This window comes from Saccostrea cucullata, unplaced genomic scaffold, assembly GCF_032062105.1.
Source record: "Saccostrea cucullata isolate Sc308-1 unplaced genomic scaffold, CSIRO_AGI_Scuc_v1 ctg637, whole genome shotgun sequence".
Lineage (NCBI taxonomy): Eukaryota > Metazoa > Mollusca > Bivalvia > Ostreida > Ostreidae > Saccostrea > Saccostrea cuccullata.
The window spans coordinates 266,961-285,271 of NW_026929309.1; the positions used below are offsets into that span (position 1 = coordinate 266,961).

The window sequence follows — 18,311 nt, forward strand, 5'->3', positions numbered from 1 at the left end:
TCTACTGAGTTCAGGGGAAGTTCATTGAAGGATTTTTACTTATTTTAGGAATAAATTCAGCCAACAACCTCACATATTACTCTAATGATGAGAGGGATTCATTTACACTCAATAAACTCTTCCTGGAGAAGAATTAGGGAATGTTTTAAGTCATGGGAAAGCTTTTAGTTGTACAAGAGGAATGAGATATTAGTTTTTTGAGAAGTAATTGATCATGCAGTAAAGTTTCCACTATATACATCTTACAAAAACAAAATCCAGTCTCCTCAGAAGTTTTTTAAGGGAATCAAGTTGTTAGTCATGAATCATTGCTGAAATAGAATGGCTTGGTCATATGGTCTCTTTTCCAAAATGTTGCTGATATATGAATTAAGTTGGTGCTGAAATATATATTTATTTAAATTATCACCCATCAGAGAGAGAGAGAGTAGATTGTGATTTATGTCTACAAGTTGAGGGATGAGGTCAGGGCTAGATATAAGGGATAGGTAACAACGATCTTGTGAAAACAGTATGGGGGAGGTACATGAACTGTAAATCCTTCACTAGTTTCCTGTGGTCCAAATCAAGCTCCTTATTAACCTGTGGTTAGTTAATGGAATTAGCCCCTTTAATTCACTTGTCTGACACATACATTGTGTTATGGTGAATGTTTTCTGTGTGTGCTTTGAGATGTAGGAGTTGTCATGTGATTTTTCCCAGCATTCCACTCTCCCCTCCTGGTCAGTTTCTGACCACAATAACGGAATGGTCCAGAGATGGAGCTGGCAGGGCAGTGATTGACATTGATTATCTGTCATTTCTAAACCTAGCCAGATGTGAGACTTATATGTTCCTAGTTTCATGTTTTTAGATAAATTAGTTTGAAATATTAAAAACACATGCGTTGGCAATAATTGCCTTTTTTCTCACTTTCAATATCATGTAGTAGGGTAATTTTACATTTTATGTTATTAAAAAAGATAATTACCAGTCTGTGCATGCATGCATCTTTGAAGAAAATTACCTAGCCCCTTGTTTCTAGATTTAATGACACATACTTCCACCAAATTGTTAAAAAGCAGATCCACATGCTTCAGATTGTGTGAAGTTTGGAGGCTCTGTGTAGGTTTAATTGTCTGTCTGTAAGGGTTCCTGAGAGTCAGTAAATGTAATGACATAAGAAGGTGTAAACAAATTAGCTGAAATGATGATGAAGTTCTCTATAGTGCCCCCTCCCTTTACAACTGAACATTATACTTTCAAATTGAACATTTTCATTGCACAATATGTATATATATTTCTTTGAGATCTTTCATAGTCATTTCTGAGAATTATAATGCAATCATCGCTCGGGTTTTTTATTGCTTCATCAAAACTGATTTCTATTTCATAAAAAGACACCATACATATTGTAATAAGTTATAACTAAGAATTTTTTCTTCTTCACAATTTTGTTAATTCTTGATGTGTAAGTTGTAAATGAGATTGAGTGAGGTAGAAGATTTGAGGGCTGCCTGTCATTTTATTGTCTGTTCTGTCAGAGAGAGGCATTAGTTGCAGGAAGAGTAGCATCACTTCATAGTTCAATCACACATTAATCTCCTTACCAGGTCTGCCATTATACAAAGCTACTTCTGGGGATGGATGGAAGGGAGAGAGAGAGAGAGAGAAGGATAGTGAGGCTTGAGTGAGAGACATCCTGGACATAAAGCATATGCTAATGGGAGGAAGGGGAATATATCTCTCTAGACTTCCTAATGAAATTTTCACCTCAATGAAATCAAAAAAAAAATCCTTATCCTTTTCTTTAAAGGAATTCACTTGGGGATCCTTAGAAAGAGGGAAAGATCAATAAATTTCACATATCTCAAATAAGGATTTTTACTTCCCTCTCTAAAATTGTTGACTGAAATGAGAATATCTAGCTGTTCAGTAAGTAAGGGTCTGCAGAGGTAATTATAGAAGTCTAGTCTTTCTCTGAGACAAGAGACGTACATCTGTATAATTAGTTTGTGGTCTGCAGAGCCTAGGCACTTGATAGGTTTCCTGATTTGGTTTTATGAACTCTATATACAATAGGAGATGTATAGAATTATTAGATCTGTAATTAGGATAGTGGACAGCTATAAGCTTGGCCATTTGATGAAGGACAGACAGGGAACTTAATAAGCAGTTCTCCTGGAGAGATGTGACTCTAGCAAGGCTTTATTAATATAGTACCTTCTAAATGCCATAAGGTATATTTAGATGCATGGTCAAAAGTTTATTAATCAAATAGATATTGATTCTACGGCATGTGTGGAAAACACAAGTTATGAAGCCCAGTAATCTGTTAAAAATTCACATAACTCAGAAGCCATCCCATGGGCTTGTAAAATGTACTGCTCTTGGATGAATTGTTGTCAAGCTACAAAAAAGGGGGTTGCCAAAAAATAAAATATTGAATGCACATTTCTGTAGGTTTCTGAATAAATGTCAATGTTTTATTTATTTATTATGCTTAAACATTTTTTAAATAAGGAAATTGACTGGCTTAGTTAAAATTGTTGCTTTGATGATTCTTTGATAACCCTCATAGTGATGATCTTGTGAGATTTCAAACTGATTTTAATCAAATGTATGATATTGGTACATATTTGTGGTATCAGTGAAATATTTTTATGTATTTTAAATCTCTCTTTTATTTTTTGACAGTGTCATGATATAGGAATGGAGTGCCATGAAGATATTATGAAGACATTAACAGAATTACAAAACGTAAGTCAAACGTCAAAAGAAATATTTACCATTATTTAGTTCAATTATGATGCAAGTGTAAGAATTTCAGCCTTTTGTGATTAAAACATTCAAAGAAAAAAAGACCAGATATAATGTCCTGTAATGAAATTTAACATTAACGACCCCTGGTTATATACTTATATATGATTACAATTTGTTGAGACACGTGTAATAACAGGCAAATGTATAATCATAAATGTCAAAAGTAGCAATTATTATCACAAACAAACCTGACATGGGTGAAAACATTAATATCAGGAGGCAGCAGCAATGACTAATTCAACATTTAGAGAGTCTTATTGAAGCAGACATGTTATGTGTCATTACCTATTACCCCCAAGAGATGAAATTAGCTACAGAAGTGACAGGGGTAAAAAGCTGTGGTCTTGACTCTATGGGGACCCCACTCCTGACAGTTTGTGTTTGACCTAGCTACTAGGTTTGAGCTCAGGATGAACAAATTTGAATGCTAAGTATAGAGTTGGTAAAAATACAAATCTTTCCAACAGAGCTGGAAAGAAATGGGTGAAGGCTTTACATCTTAGCTGGAGGGGATGAAGAACAAAGGATATTTTATGGGGAAATCTATTTCTTATGTTACTTGCTGCAATTTTTGCAATATTGTGAAATGCCAAATGAGAATGGGGAATGTCTTGGAGAGCATGATATGGTTTAGACAGTGCTATGGGATTTGTTACCCAGATGTTGCAGTGTAGGGGTCAGAAGAACTGAAGGGTTTTAATGAGAAATTCTGCAGCTGGAGATTTTCCTTTGTTGTGTCATAAAGAGTGAGGGATGTGATTCAGAATAATTTTACTAAAATAGCTAGACATTGACAGAAGTATAAAAATAATCTAAGGGAGTAGATTAAAGAATAACAAGCACGATTTCATAGAAGTTTTGGGTAAGAAAGAAATCGAGTGAGGATGAAAGACAAGCAAATGGCAAAATAAACATGAAGTTGGTAGAAAATCTGGCTATTTTGAGGAAATTGTGTAATTATTGATAATTATCAGCCACTGTTGCCCCTATCTACCACACCAGGAAGCAGGTGCTCCCGATTTTTTCCCAGGCTGCCCCCAAATTCACAGCTGTTCCTCTCTATATTCAAATCAAGCTAATTATCTGCAAGACATAACACATATGTTGCACACAAGGGGCTGCCTTTTTGAAATGGAGACCTGTAAATATATCCAGTTTCAATGAAGAGCAACAAAAGTCAGTGACACCCATAAGTGTACTTAGTAATCTAATAATCAAGGGAGAAGTCATTGGAACAGCCCTGGTTGGTCCCTGTGGGACTTGTCTCTCTCTGTGATTGGTGACCCAGAGAAATCCATGGTGAACAATTTGTTTGATCGGTGGAGTGTGGAGCCAGGCAGTTAGAGGTGCCAAGCTGTTATATAGAAATCCCTTTATTTACCTAATGACCCTGACAGCTGCTGTGGGAGTCCTTTGTTTGGGGGATGTTTAGGTTGCTGAGGCAGTTTTCCCTGATCAATTGTAATTTCAAATTAAAAAAACAAAAAAAACAAAAATAAGATAAAAAAAAAATAGCTTCAAAACATTCTGAAAGCTTTTAAGTTTAAGTATTCAGAGCTAATAAAAGAAATGTTTTTTGCCAAAAAGTTTACATTTTAAAGCTGCTTTAGAGATAGAGCAATAATGAAATCAAAAATTATCTTAGACTTTTTCCTCTGGTGTGTCAGCCTTATCTGTTTTGTGTATTATTGCTGGATATTATGTAATATGAACGGGAGATCCTGATAATATTGATGCCAGGCTTTACCAGAAAAGAAACCCATCTGGAGGAGAAGCCTCCACAGGATGTCTGAAGCCTGTTAAAATTAGACAGGAGGACCACAAAACCAATAAAATCTGACAGCCTCGTGATAAAGTCATAACAAAGAGAGATTCCACATTTCTTAAACATCTATATTTTTGTATTCTTTATCACAAGTTGATTGTATTTATGTCACATATTGGGTACAGAATTTGAATGGTTCTTAATAAAGAGTACTTAACATGTGACATAAAGTACTATGTAAAGATAGAAATCTACTTATATGTTAAGGAAGAAATGGTCCTTGGCTAAGGGAAATTACTCTATCATTGGGGGAAAAAATTACTGCATAAAATTTTTAGCCTCAAAAATGCTTTTTCTTGGCTTTAAGACTTTTCATTTCATTGCAATAGATATCATTTCTGCAGAGGGTCGTTTTCATTTGTATTTTATGTAAATTAAATTTTTTTTTTTATTTTGTATTAGAAAATTAATGTTATTTTTGAACCTGTTTTTGCAGGCCATGAAGACCTATCATACCTACCAAACAGAAAGTATGCAGGCCGAGAGTAAACTACGAGCCGTGGAGAGTCAAAAGAACAAACTAGAGCAGCAGTTAGCTGGGAAAAACGTCTCCAGTAACCGCAAACTAAAGGCCTTCACAAGGCAAACAGAAAAGGTAGGTCAACTCAAGGGTAGGTCAGAAACAAACTAAAGGTCTTCACAAGGCAAACAGAAAAGAAAGGCCACTGCAATAAATTTAGCAAGACAAATGGAGCACTTTCCAAACCAGTTGAAGCCAAAGGAGTTTTTTATAAAAAAAAAAGAAGTATTTTAAAATCTGAATTTTGTGATTCAGTGGAACTGAATTGGTTTTGTAAAAATCCCAGAACAATATGTAAGATTTGTGGAATAAAATTTGTAGTTGATTAAGGAAGTTTATTTGATGTCTTACAGAAACAGAACAAATATGCAGAGAACAAACTGAAAGCCTTAAAGGCTCGGAACGACTACCTACTGTGTATAGAGTCAGCTAACGCCGGGGTCAGCAAGTACTTCACAGAGGACATCTCAGATCTTGTGGATGTAAGGGACATAACTCACTATCTGTTTAAAAACTTAATATCCATTGATTAAGATACAGAGCTATTATTATGAATTTGTATATTTTCCAAGTAAAATTGATGCGCATAACTTGCAATGAATAGAAGTCACTCATTTAAAGCATTAGAATGCATTAAAAAAGATCCACCATCTGTGCACATCATTGTTAAAAATGATCTACGTGGTAGTTTGTAGTTCAAAAGAAGTTTCTTTTTTGCCTCTGTTTTTTTGAAAGTTTGATGATTCATTCTTTACATTATTACTCTACTACTGATGCCAAGACATTAATTGTGTGTATGTGTTATCACATTAGGTGCCCCTGTATACCAGATACATGTATATGTCATATGTTTATTCACCAATCAAAGGCCCTCGGGGGGCATGAACAAATTATTACAATATGATTACACAGATTACAATTCTATATCATAGGTGTATAATGTAATATGACTAGTGATTAAGTTTGACATTGAGAAGTGCATCACCACAAGATGTATCATCATGAAAATGTAGGATTTACTGGATCAAAAGTATAGGAAAACCATAGGATGATAAAAAAAAACAAACAAAAAATTTTCTTGTAATAATGGCAGTACTCTGATATATAACTAGTGCATCTTGAATACAAAGGGCACCAGGGGATGATACCTCTACACAGCCAGTCTGGCAAACCTGTACCCTAAGTATTGAAGACGGTCATTAAAAAAAAATCATTTAAGTATTAACAGAATAATAATTTCAATTAATAAGTACTTAGCATATAATTATAAACTTGATGCAAACTAATCTCTTGGAGTTAGTTCAATAGATATTTAACATTCTAATCTGAATATATGTATACCCACATACACAAACATACACTTACTGTTACACATATCCATGCATACAAAAATAATGATTTACATACAAATATATGTATATATATATAAACTAATGGTACTATAATGTATAAATGTAAATCTGTGATCTTGAAGGTAGCATACAATTAATGTATATATTTACTACCATGTGTTTTACAGTGTATGGACTTTGGCTATCATAACTCCGTGCGCTGTACAATGATGATGTACCAGTCGTGTCATAAGAACATCAGTAAGACGCATCACAGTGCCATCGAGGTCATACAGAAGTGTGTGGGTGACCTTGACCCCCAGGCGGACAAACAACGCTTCATAGAGCTGTACAACGCAGCATTCATGTTACCCAAAAAGTTTGACTTCCAGCCTTGTAAAGGAGACGAGGTGAGATATAAGCACTGTTCAGAGAACATAATGTAGTCAGATGTAATGTGACTAAGCAGTCGTTCTAAAGGATGTACTCTGCTTTTAACGGTACTCCCTTTGGATCCACCACTTATAAAATGAATCCTTGATAATATGATTTTTAAAAATATCCAAATTATTTTCAATTATTTTTTTCTTTTAAAAACTGCTAATTGTTAAATGGAAAGGGGAAGTTTTGTGAAGGAAGGACATTAAAAAACTTGTCTGGTTTATACAAAAGTCAACCAATAAATTAAATTTATAAATAGGAAGTGATGGTACATGTAATTAGCAATATTGAAACTTAAAGAAATGTGCCAGTACGAATGCGTCTCTTAAATATGACTAGACTTATGATATGCTTTTACTTATCTATAAGTACTTATAAATACATTATGTCCTTACAATTAATAATCACTTTAATATCTAATCAAAAACATAAATAGAACACAAGCAATAGAACACAAACAAGCAGTTTAATTAATATTGATTTATGTTATACAGTATGTTTTAAAAGTTTTCTAGCTTATTTTAAGTTTGGAAAGGAATCTTTTAAAGAGAAAGATAATGAATATTAAATTTATAAATAAATACTGTTACTTCAACAAAATGGTATTGGAGATATTATAATGAATAAATTATAGAATGCATAAAAACTCTTCCTGAACAGATTGAGATTGACAACCCCTCCCTCTACAATTCTGCCAGTTAAGGTTTATCAGTTAAAATTCATATGTTCTGAAAATTAACAAGTTTCAAAGATATAAGCATTTTAAATACTGTAAATTCCTAATTTAACGCGAGGAAATAATAATCATGTAATTTTGCGAGAAGCGTCACTCGCGAATTAAAATTACTCGCTTTTGTTTTAATGATGTTGAAATCTATGTTAAATCTCTTGATAAACTAACCATTCGCAGATTATTATTCTCGCGATATGACGTTGAAGAGCCCATTTGCGATAATAAGTACTCGCGAAAAATTAGGAATCCACAGTAATAGACTAATGATTTAATTTGACAGAATTACAAACTTAATCTTGTATAACATAATACATGAACAGGTCCAACAAATCAGTGCTCAGAAGCCCGTACAGGATGACATTCTCCAGAGATATAAAACCATCGGTGATCGTCTCGTACAACTCAGGCTCGAGAATGACGAGACGTGGAAAACCATGGAGGCCACGGAGAAATCCCTGAACGAGATGATCACCGGGAAAAATTACGACGTCTCGGGCTTCTTCCTAGAGGAGAACCCCCCTCCCCGGTCCCCCCACGAGGCGGCCAAACAGCGAAGTGAATGGCTGGAGATGGAGGCCTTCTATATTAATGTAAGGGGGTTTTATTCTCTATGTTTTATAAGTACTTGTGTGTCAAAAAAAAAGGAAAGGTAATCAAGTAAAAAAATACTAATGTATTTAAAAAAATATATAGAAAAGTACTCGGTGTGGAAAAAAAAAATAGAATATGTGCATTTCTGACTTTAAAGCTTAAAAATTTGTTGAAAATTCTGTGCCAAGCTGGATATACATGTATTGGGATTTTGCGTATTAATTTAATGTCATAATGATGCTTAACTTTGATAGTTTGTATTGATAAATGAAAATGAAAGAAATACTGCCTTCATTTAAGTAATTTAAATTGTTAATTTATAGAAATTCCGGAAGTATACACAAAGCTGTAACCAGATAGCCAGACTACAGGGAAAATACAGTATAATCCAAAGGGCATTAGGGGACAACATCTCAACCTCAGGGTAAGGTCAAAGGTCAAGGATGTGTCGTGGGTCACCAGGTTCATTTTCTATCATTGTCTGAATCATTTCTTAAAAATATAGAAAAATGTTTTGTTTTTTTAGTCCTTTGTTTCTGTTCAAGAAATAAATTTAACTGAGTGTTAAAGTAAATTGACAGAAAAATGTGTACTCTTTGCATCAGCAATACTTGTCTATCTTTCAATTGAGTTCATTTGTGTGACTTGCATGGTACCATATATATACATCAAATAATCATATTCCTGCATGGTATTGAATGGTAGTCATTATGAATTTTAATTACTTTGTCAAGCATTTTTTTTCCCTCTATCACTTATAGCTCTCACACTCTCTCTCTTTCCCTCTCTCACTCAGTCGGATTTATTACATAGAGGTATATTAAGGGTGAATGTGAAAAATAACCTAGTCATTATTAATTACGAAGTCATTCTTTGCCAAACATGATTACAAATATGTAATGAAGCATGTTCTCTTTGGAGATTCATTATAACTCACAATACTGAGATTTCACTGTAAATGTATATTGAATCTGCATGTGGTTGGAATGAATTGTTTGTGTTGATATGTTATCTAAAAATATTGCATGTGTTGGTGTTGACCCTATACTCACTGCTTGTACTTGCATGCTGAACGTTTGTTGAATGGTGTTTACATTTTGGATTTTTTCAGTAGACCTCCATCCCTACCCCCCAAACCTAAGAAGAGGCGGATCAATCGCAGTCAGATTGTGGGACAGCCCAAGTTGTTTGGGGGGAGTCTGGAAGAGTACTGTGAGGTAGGTTCTATGTGTTAAACCCCTCCATTTCAGTGTCATTGAAATTTAATGCTGATTTTCTTTTGGTGAAAAAAGGAACTTTGAGTCAATATCTTGATTTATGAACTAAAATCTATTCACACAATGTATTTAGATGGGGTGATTTTTGGAATTTTATCAAATTCTAGTGTGTTCAGAAGTAGATCTGAATTTGTGATAGAAAGAAATTGGCAAACATTATAATTTTAAAACTTCTAACTATATGTCTTCTTCATTTCAGGCAACTGGACAAGAAATTCCACTGGTTGTTAAAAGTTGTATACGGGCAATTAACTTGTATGGTAAGAAATCCATATGACATGAAATCTCCATTGAAATGTACCCCCGTGTATTTACATCTGTTGACGTGGCATTTCTTTATTTCCAGGAATGCATCACCAGGGAATCTTCAGGATTCCTGGAGCTCAGGTTGAAATTAACGAATTCAAAGCCGAGTTTGAGAAAGGTTAGAATTGATCATAATTCTTATTTGATAACGATAAAATATGTAGATGATATCTCTTGTAAAATGTGAAAGTAGACTTAAAATGAAGTCAAATATTCTCACTACTTACAGGGGAGGATCCATTCTCATTAATAATTAGACTACTTACAGGGGAGGATCCAATAATTCTCCTTTATGATTTGACTACTTATTAGGGAGGATCTGTTAATGCTCATTAATGATTTGACTATTTACAGGGGAGGATCCATTAATTGACATGGATCCAAGTGACATCAACTCAGTAGCTGGGGTTCTCAAACTGTACTTCAGAGAGCTCCGCGAGCCTCTGTTTCCCCTGCCTCTATTTGACGAGCTGATATCAGGGAGTAGTAAGTGTTTGTTGTTCAGGGAGTAGTCATTATTTCTACCTATTAACATACAGCACAGAGATAAAATTCCTTAAAATATTATTGTTGAGAGAAAGAATGATGCAAGAAATTAAAATTATTTGTGTGTCAAATTTTTTTTCAATCTCTTTGAAAATTTAGTTTCACTCTTAGCTGAACTAAAACAAGTTGATGAATGAAACTTTTTTTGATCAGCATTATTGCGTGGTAAGAGACATATATTTCAGCTAAAATGCAGCTGCTGTTTTAAAACACAACTCTATATCTAGCCAACCATAATATTCTAAGGATATAGCTACTAATACAGGAATATAACTGATTATAATAAATATTACTATATTTGTCAATATTCAATGTAAGAATGTTAAACGTAATATGAGAATTAGCTTTACACAATTTATACAATTTATCTGACAGACAGGAGCTTTAGTATAACATACTTGAACATGCATGCTGGGGGCTTGCTTTATTGACTGTTTATTTCCTAATCACTCATTTTAATCGTTATTAAGGTCATAACATCTTATTTTCTAGCTATAATTCTATTAACTACATACATGTTTATTCATTATTTACAACCTTTAACATTATTAGCTATTAACGTCCTCATGGCTATCTTGCTACATACTTGTTAATAACTGTAATCCTGACTAATTATCAAAAACTGAAATCTGCTTATTAATCGATTTATGCTTCATGTAAATTCTTCATTAAATTTTCTTTGTTAAAAATCTTAAAATCTTATTAATTTCCATAACTAATTGATAAAGACGTGTTTCATTTTTTCCTGAAAAAAAAAGAAAGTGCATTGTAAAATCAATGAAGTTGTCTTCTTTTAAAATCATATTTGTTATGTTTTTAATGTTATCAAAAGTTTAAATGTGCATGTTACCTATGACCTTTGACCCTGATATTGTGATCATGTTCATGCCAGCTCTATATACCTGTATGATCCTTGCCTCATTTCTGCTGTTCCAAGGCCCACCATACATGTTCAATATGTTCGTCTCTCAGACCGTTATGACTTTGTCAGTCTGTTCCACTGTTCGGACTAGCTGACCGGGTCATTGGTTTGTGCGGATGTATTGATCCTGTATGGTGGGTTTTGGAGTTCAAGGCCGGGTGCCTTTACATTTCAGAATTAGATGATGGACAGCGCGTGGAGAAGATTAAAGAGCTCCTGTCACCATTACCGCGATGTGTTCTGGTTGTCATGCGTTATCTCTTTGCCTTCCTCAATCAGTAAGTAATTCTATTATATTCATGTCTTGATGAAGTCTGTTTTTGATGTTCTTATTATTAATATTATAAGCTTTTAATTGATAACTATAACATATCATCATTTAGGTGCAATAGAAACATTCACTTGCTTTCTTAGGCACTACTCTTACCCAATAGTAAATATACAGAAAGAAAAAAATAAGATATGCGAACAAATAAAAGCCAATTCTATTACAAGTTTTTTAATATTGAACAATTTCTCAAGGTTTGAAATACTTTTATTTATAACAAATGTTCATTTTATTTCAGTTTATCTGAGTATTCGGATGAGAATATGATGGACCCTTACAACCTTGCCATCTGCTTCGGTCCAACGCTTCTCCCGATCCCATCAGACCGTGACCAGGTGTCGTACCAAGGCAACGTCCACGAGGTCATCAAGACAATCATCATCCACCACGAAGATATCTTCCCTTGTGATGGCGGCGAAGTTTATGAGAAATGTATTGTCGATGATCCAGAGTAAGTGATTGAATGACTTGATCTGCTTATTGTGATATCTGTTATTGCATAATTTGCTTATTGTAATATAAATTTAGTGGAGTTTGCTGAGCTGTTTCATTGTATTGATGAATTATTGAATGTCATTAAAAAAAATTAGTCTCTAGATAGCTAAATGAATTAAGAAAAATTTCAGAAATATGCAGATTTTTTGCATGTACGAATGATTGTAAAACCGGATAATTAAATCACTGTATAACAGTTGTAATTTAGTCTTGGTAGACTTCTTAAGCATTACTTTTTACACCCAATGATCTGCGTTTTCCATGTAAGGATTGTTGTAATAAACTATTAAATCAATCTTATAATTTCTTTTTATATATTATCTATGCAAGATGTCATTAATTTATGTTTTGATTACACACTGTATTCCTGTTTTCAGTGCGGAGAGTTATAATGATATAACAGATATAGAGGTGGATCCAAGTTCTGCTGCGAGCGAGGAGGACGATGATGAAGATGATGATGGTAAATACCTGTCTGCCTGTCTGTCTGTGTGTGTTCTATCTCTCTATACTTCACCAGATCTGTAGGCAGGGATGAATTCTAGAGTTTTACTGGAATCGGATGTTTAAAAATGTTGCTTTCTTTAGAAGGGAGGCCTTTGCTTACAGATCTGTCGTTCTTTGAGAGTTATATATACACTGAATTGATGTTATTCAGAATAGTATGTACCCCACTTAGTATGTACACTGAATATGTTGTATCATTTACATAATCAGTACAAACACATACTTATTTAAAGTCAAATATCATATTTCAGTGTAAAATGCATGTTAACTTTGGAACATCTAAACCTTTTTTGTCAGAATTGTTTTCAAAATTGTAATTTCATAAGCATTTTTAAAATGTCTTTTGTTTAATATCTCTTATATTACTTGAGCATCTTTGGTATCTTTTCAAAAAGAATTGAAAAATTTTATCATCTCAATGTCACTTATTTATCACACTGGTTGATTTAAAATTCACTGTACCATGTGATATGTGTTGCCATGGTAATGACACGGTTGAGTGTTCTTCCAGGGTGTTCCCTAGGTAAGGATGTAAGATATATCTTTATTTATATCTCAGTTCTCACATCACAATTTTGTTTTTATTTCCTGAATGGAAACAATTATTATTCAGAGCTTGCCTGTCTACATTGGTCTGTAGTGTTCTTTGTCATGGAATGAACAGAGAAGCAGAGAGGGGGAAATAAGTGTAGAGTTGCCAATATCTTTCTTCTTTTTTAGTTACTTTTTTTAAAGATAATATTTCCAAAATGTTTATGTTAGAATGAAATGAAATTAGAACATACAAGTATTTATTAACTATAATAAAGATACAAAATATAAATTGGCTTCATACGTTGGCTACTTTTTAGCAACTGGTAACTTCTTATACCTAGAGGCTCTCTGTTTCACTCTCATTCTTTGACTGGACACATTTAAACCATGTTCAATTTGCTCAAGTTGATTTTTAATTTGCATCTGTTTCAGTTTTAATCTTCCCTAACCCAGAAGTTTTGGTTCCGTAGTAAGCACATGTTATTGCCTCTGTGTCATTTAGTTGTTGTTGATTGCACAGGAAATGGCGAATAAAATAGAATGAGATTTATTTATGTAGCATCCTGCTGTTGTTTTGGTGCCTTGACCAGGATTATTTTTGGTGCCCCATTTGGTATATTAGTGAGATAATATTTTAATTTGATGATATCTAGTGAGTAAATAGAGAGAAAGAATTACTCTTTTCATTCTCTACATGATGGATTTGAGTTGTCATGAAGTCCTTAACATTATAAATCCAAAAAGATTTTCTTAGGTGTATGTTACTCAAAAAATAGGTTATATTTGTTTTTAGGTCACCTGAGTAAACTCAGGTGACCTATTGCTATCCGTTTTCGTCCGTCGTCGTGCGTCGTGCGTCGTGCGTTGTGCGTTGTGCGTTAACATTTGAAGATTTTAAGCTTCTTCTCTGCAACCACTGAACCAATTTCAACCAAATTTGGCACAAAGCATCTATGGGTGAAGAGGAACAAAAATTGTGAATTTCATGATCCCTGCCCCCCAGGGGCCTGAGGGGTGGGGCCAAAACCACTAAAATTAATGCAATCTTTAAAAATCTTCTTCTTTACTCCCAAGCATCAAGCAGTCAAACTGTTTGCATGATTGTAATCAGCAATGAGTCCTCTACCAAAATTGTGAAATTCATGGCCCTGGGGTCAGGGGTTCTAGTGCTAGGGTGGGGCTAAATAAGTAGGTAGTGATAATGCATTATTTCTTTGAAAATCTTCTTTTCTGCTCCTGGGTATTAAATAAACTAACTAAGTACATAGTTATGATGAGTTAGAGTGCCTCTACCAAAATTGTAAATTTTATGGCCCCAAGGTCAGGGGTTCTGGTGTTAGGGTGGGGCTCTATTGATTATATAGTGAAAATACATGAATTCTTTGAACATCTTCTTCTCTGCTCCTGGGTATTAAATAAACTAACTAAGAGCCTAGTTATGGTGAGCAAGAGTGCCTCTACCAAAATTGTGAATTTTATGGCCCCACGGTCAGGGTTTCTGGTGTTAGGGCGGGGCTCTATTGATTATATAGTGAAAATACATGAATTCTTTGAACATCTTTTTCTCTGCTCCTGGGTATTAAATAAACTAACTAAGTGCCTAGTTATGGCGAGCAAGAGTGCCTCTACCAAAATTGTGAATTTTATGGCCCCAGGATTAGGGGTTCTGGTATTAGGGGGGACTCTATTGATTATATAGTGAAAATACATGAATTCTTTGAAAATTTTCTTCTCTGCTCCTTGGTATTAAATAAACTAACTAAGTGCATAGTTATGATGAACAAGAGTGCCTCTACCAAAATTGTGAATTTTATGGCCCCAGGGTCAAGGGTTCTGGTGTTAGGGTGGGGCTCTATTGATTATATAGTGAAAATACATGAATTCTTTGAAAATCTACTTCATTGCTATTGGGTATTAAATAAACTAACTATTAAGTGCATAGTTATGATGAACAAGAGTGCCTCTACCAAAATTTTGAATTTTATGGCCCCAGGGTCAGGGGTTTTGGTGTTAGGGCGGGGCTCTATAGATTTTATAGTGAAAATACATTAAATCTTTAAAAAAAATTCTTCTCTGCTCTAGGGTATTAAGCAGATGAACTACCTATATAGTTATGATGGACAAGGACCCTAATCTTCCAGAATTGTGAATTTCAAGACCCCAGGGTCAGGGGTACCACAGAAGAGGGGGGGGGCACTACTTATATACTGAAAATGAATGAATGGTTTGAAATCTGCTCCTTGGTATTACCGTAATCAAATATCAAGGCCTAAGGGTCAGGGGTTCATGTGTGGTAGGGGCACTACTGATTATTGCTGAATATAACTGATTAGTTGAAATGCATTTTTTGTTCCCCTACCTTGTGTATGGGTATTAAGTAAACAAACTAAGCAACTGCTAAGTGTATTGTTATGATGAATTAAATTCAATCACTGGAAAGTTGTTGCATAATGCTCAGGTGACCTATAAGGCCCATGGGCCTCTTGTTGTTCTTCATTTTTGAGTCTGTGTTTTCATGGAGGGTTTATATCCAAAAAAAATATTTTGGTAATCACCATAGGCTTGATAGGGAATTTGGGATTTTAAGTTTTGCAACATTCTCCAAAAAAAAAAAAAACCTTTTGTGTTGTCCAGGGGGTGTTTCAGAGAGATTCTAGATTTGCGCATGGACAAGCTAATGTTTATTGTTAGGTTCATGTGTACAGGCCAAGTTACAAATAAGACTTAACTCTGCACTGCTTACTCCAATGTATGCACTAATACATGTACCCATTTACAGCACAAGGGGGCTGGCATATTACAAAACATGGTTTCATGTCTAGGGCTGGATTGGGATATATCATAGCAAATTAAGGCTCCAGTGAGTGAAAAATATGTGCGTCTCCTTATTCAGTGATTATTAATTGTTGAAAGTTCCGCCTATGTTAAAATGAATGAATAATAACATGAAAAATTTAACAAAAGTAGGAAAAGCATGTCAAAATTAACCTAAATGTTTAAATATGAGCAGTTTGTTTCGAGTAGAATATTTAGATGTAGTTTTAATTTCAGTTCTGTAAGCATGAGATTCTACCCCTTAAAGGACTTTGTTTAATGGTTTTAGTTCCTAACTACCCAGGCTCTTGCCTTTTAAAAATTTAAAAAACAAAGTACAAAATTCTCCATATTGAAACACAGAAGCTTCAAATATTTAACTCACTAATTCATAGAAATAATATTTAAAAAAATAACCCATGTAATATTAAAATCTAAAAATCAAACTGAGTACTAGTAATCGTAAATTATTATTTTTTTAAGTTTAACAAATAAACATGTATTTTAAACTGTCTATTTCTTTCAGGTTGGATTCACATAGAACTTATCAGTCACTAGCTGAGTAAACTGTGTATCTAATTTCGGTTTGTTTGACTTTTGCTTTTGACAGATGCACAGATCTTTGAAGCTGTAGCACTGTACGACTTTGAGGGAAGGACGGAGAGAGAGTTGTCGTTTAAGAAGCATGACACCCTGTTGGTGTATCACCGCGTGTCTCAGGACTGGTGGGAGGGGCTGTACCAGGGGAAGGAGGGACTAATACCTGACCGCTACATCAACCTCAAACACCCGTAAGTATTACATCAACCTCAAACACCTGTAAGTATTACATAACCTCAAACAACTGTAAGTGTTACATCAACCCCAAACACCCATAAGTATTACATCAAACTCAAACACCCCTAAGTTTTACATCAACCTCAAACATCCGTAAGTATTACATCAACCTCAAACACCCCTAAGTATTACATCAACCTCAAACACCCTTAAGTATTACATCAACCTCAAACACCCGTAAGTATTACATCAACCTCAAACACCCGTAAGTATTACATCAACCTCAAACACCCGTAAGTATTAAACCCTGACCGCTACATCAACCTCAACACTCGTAAGTATTACATCAACCTCAAACACCCTTAAGTATTACATCAACCTCAAACACCCCTTAGTATCACATCAACCTCAAACACCCCTAAGTATTACGTCAACCTCAAACACCCCTAAGTATTACATCAACCTCAAACACCTGTAAGTATTAAACCCTGACCGCTACATCAACCTCAAATACCCGTAATTATTACATCAACCTCAAACACCTGTAAGTATTACATCAACCTCAAACACCTGTAAGTATTACATCACCCTCAAACACTTGTAAGTATTACATCAACCTCAAACACCTGTAAGTATTACATCAACCTCAAACACCTGTAAGTATTACATCAACCTCAAACACCCGTAAGTATTACATCAACCTCAAACACCTGTAAGTATTACATCAACCTCAAACACCTGTAAGTATTACATCAACCTCAAACACCCGTAAGGATTACATCACCCTCAAACACCCTTAAGTATTACATCAACCTCAAACACCCGTAAGTATTACATCAACCTCAATCACCCGTAAGTATTAAACAAAGGTTAACAACCCAGGGTTACACCACAGAATTAACAGAACCAAACAGTACCATATCATTATCAGCTCTTGCATTTAAATATCAGAACTGGCTATCATTTTACATGTCATGAAAAGTGAGTTTCTAATGAGTTAACCAAGTGAACATTCCAATATTTGGTCCTATATAAAACAGTGTTAAACATCGGTTGTTTTCCCAAAACTATCTCCCATTTGCCAGTCTTCCTTCTGTTAAAGTTTCTGACTTTGTTGAATGATAGTTTAATGATTCTGTTCTGAATACAATAAAATATATGGAACCATAATCATGATATTGGCTTATTTTCATCATTGAACAGAATTCAATTTAATTATATTTTTGATAATAGATTGAAACTAATTCTGCTGTTTTCAGATGACAAAGAAATTCTTTTCAAACATCAAAATGTGATAATGAGAGAGGCTCTCACTTGAATATTCAGAGGTAGATAGGAATGAAATCTCAACAAAATTCATGGGGAATGGAAACTTGATGAAATTTTAGATATTAATTAAGTGCATGGATATTTAACCCTATATGCTTGGAAAACTTATCTAATGTCAAAATGTAAAAGAAAAGTATTTTGTGAATGAAAATTAATAAAAATCAGCATGGTTGGATGAATGAGGCATATAATGAAATTAATTATTGGGAAATGGTATTGCTAAAATATCAGCT

General features: G+C 34.3%; 1 protein-coding gene and 1 long non-coding RNA gene across 8 annotated transcripts in view; one reads left to right on the plus strand and one right to left on the minus strand.

Annotated features, from left to right (window-relative positions):
- The window catches only part of LOC134280425 (SLIT-ROBO Rho GTPase-activating protein 1-like), a 45,513-nt gene that overhangs the window by 22,827 nt on the left and 4,375 nt on the right, over window positions 1-18,311 (plus strand). For 3 of the 6 annotated variants that reach the window (XM_062762841.1, XM_062762837.1, XM_062762840.1), the window contains exons 4-17: window positions 2,677-2,739; window positions 5,064-5,222; window positions 5,501-5,629; window positions 6,667-6,888; window positions 7,973-8,242; window positions 8,567-8,667; window positions 9,355-9,460; window positions 9,720-9,780; window positions 9,867-9,944; window positions 10,181-10,312; window positions 11,470-11,572; window positions 11,861-12,073; window positions 12,495-12,580; window positions 16,583-16,763. In XM_062762841.1, coding sequence (XP_062618825.1) covers window positions 2,677-2,739; window positions 5,064-5,222; window positions 5,501-5,629; window positions 6,667-6,888; window positions 7,973-8,242; window positions 8,567-8,667; window positions 9,355-9,460; window positions 9,720-9,780; window positions 9,867-9,944; window positions 10,181-10,312; window positions 11,470-11,572; window positions 11,861-12,073; window positions 12,495-12,580; window positions 16,583-16,763 — 1,904 coding nt within the window. The remainder of the gene's footprint in view (window positions 1-2,676; window positions 2,740-5,063; window positions 5,223-5,500; window positions 5,630-6,666; window positions 6,889-7,972; window positions 8,243-8,566; window positions 8,668-9,354; window positions 9,461-9,719; window positions 9,781-9,866; window positions 9,945-10,180; window positions 10,313-11,469; window positions 11,573-11,860; window positions 12,074-12,494; window positions 12,581-16,582; window positions 16,764-18,311) is intronic. The other 3 variants (XM_062762838.1, XM_062762842.1, XM_062762839.1) reach the window with 2 other exon arrangements.
- Window positions 16,714-17,568, minus strand: LOC134280429 (uncharacterized). Of its 2 annotated transcripts, none has more exons than XR_009994904.1 (3): window positions 17,213-17,568; window positions 16,845-17,073; window positions 16,714-16,789 (listed from the first exon to the last, which is right to left on the minus strand). It is a non-coding gene; the product is annotated as an uncharacterized LOC134280429 (long non-coding RNA). The 2 variants fall into 2 exon arrangements; XR_009994905.1 differs by having other exon boundaries at window positions 16,845-17,031; window positions 17,101-17,568.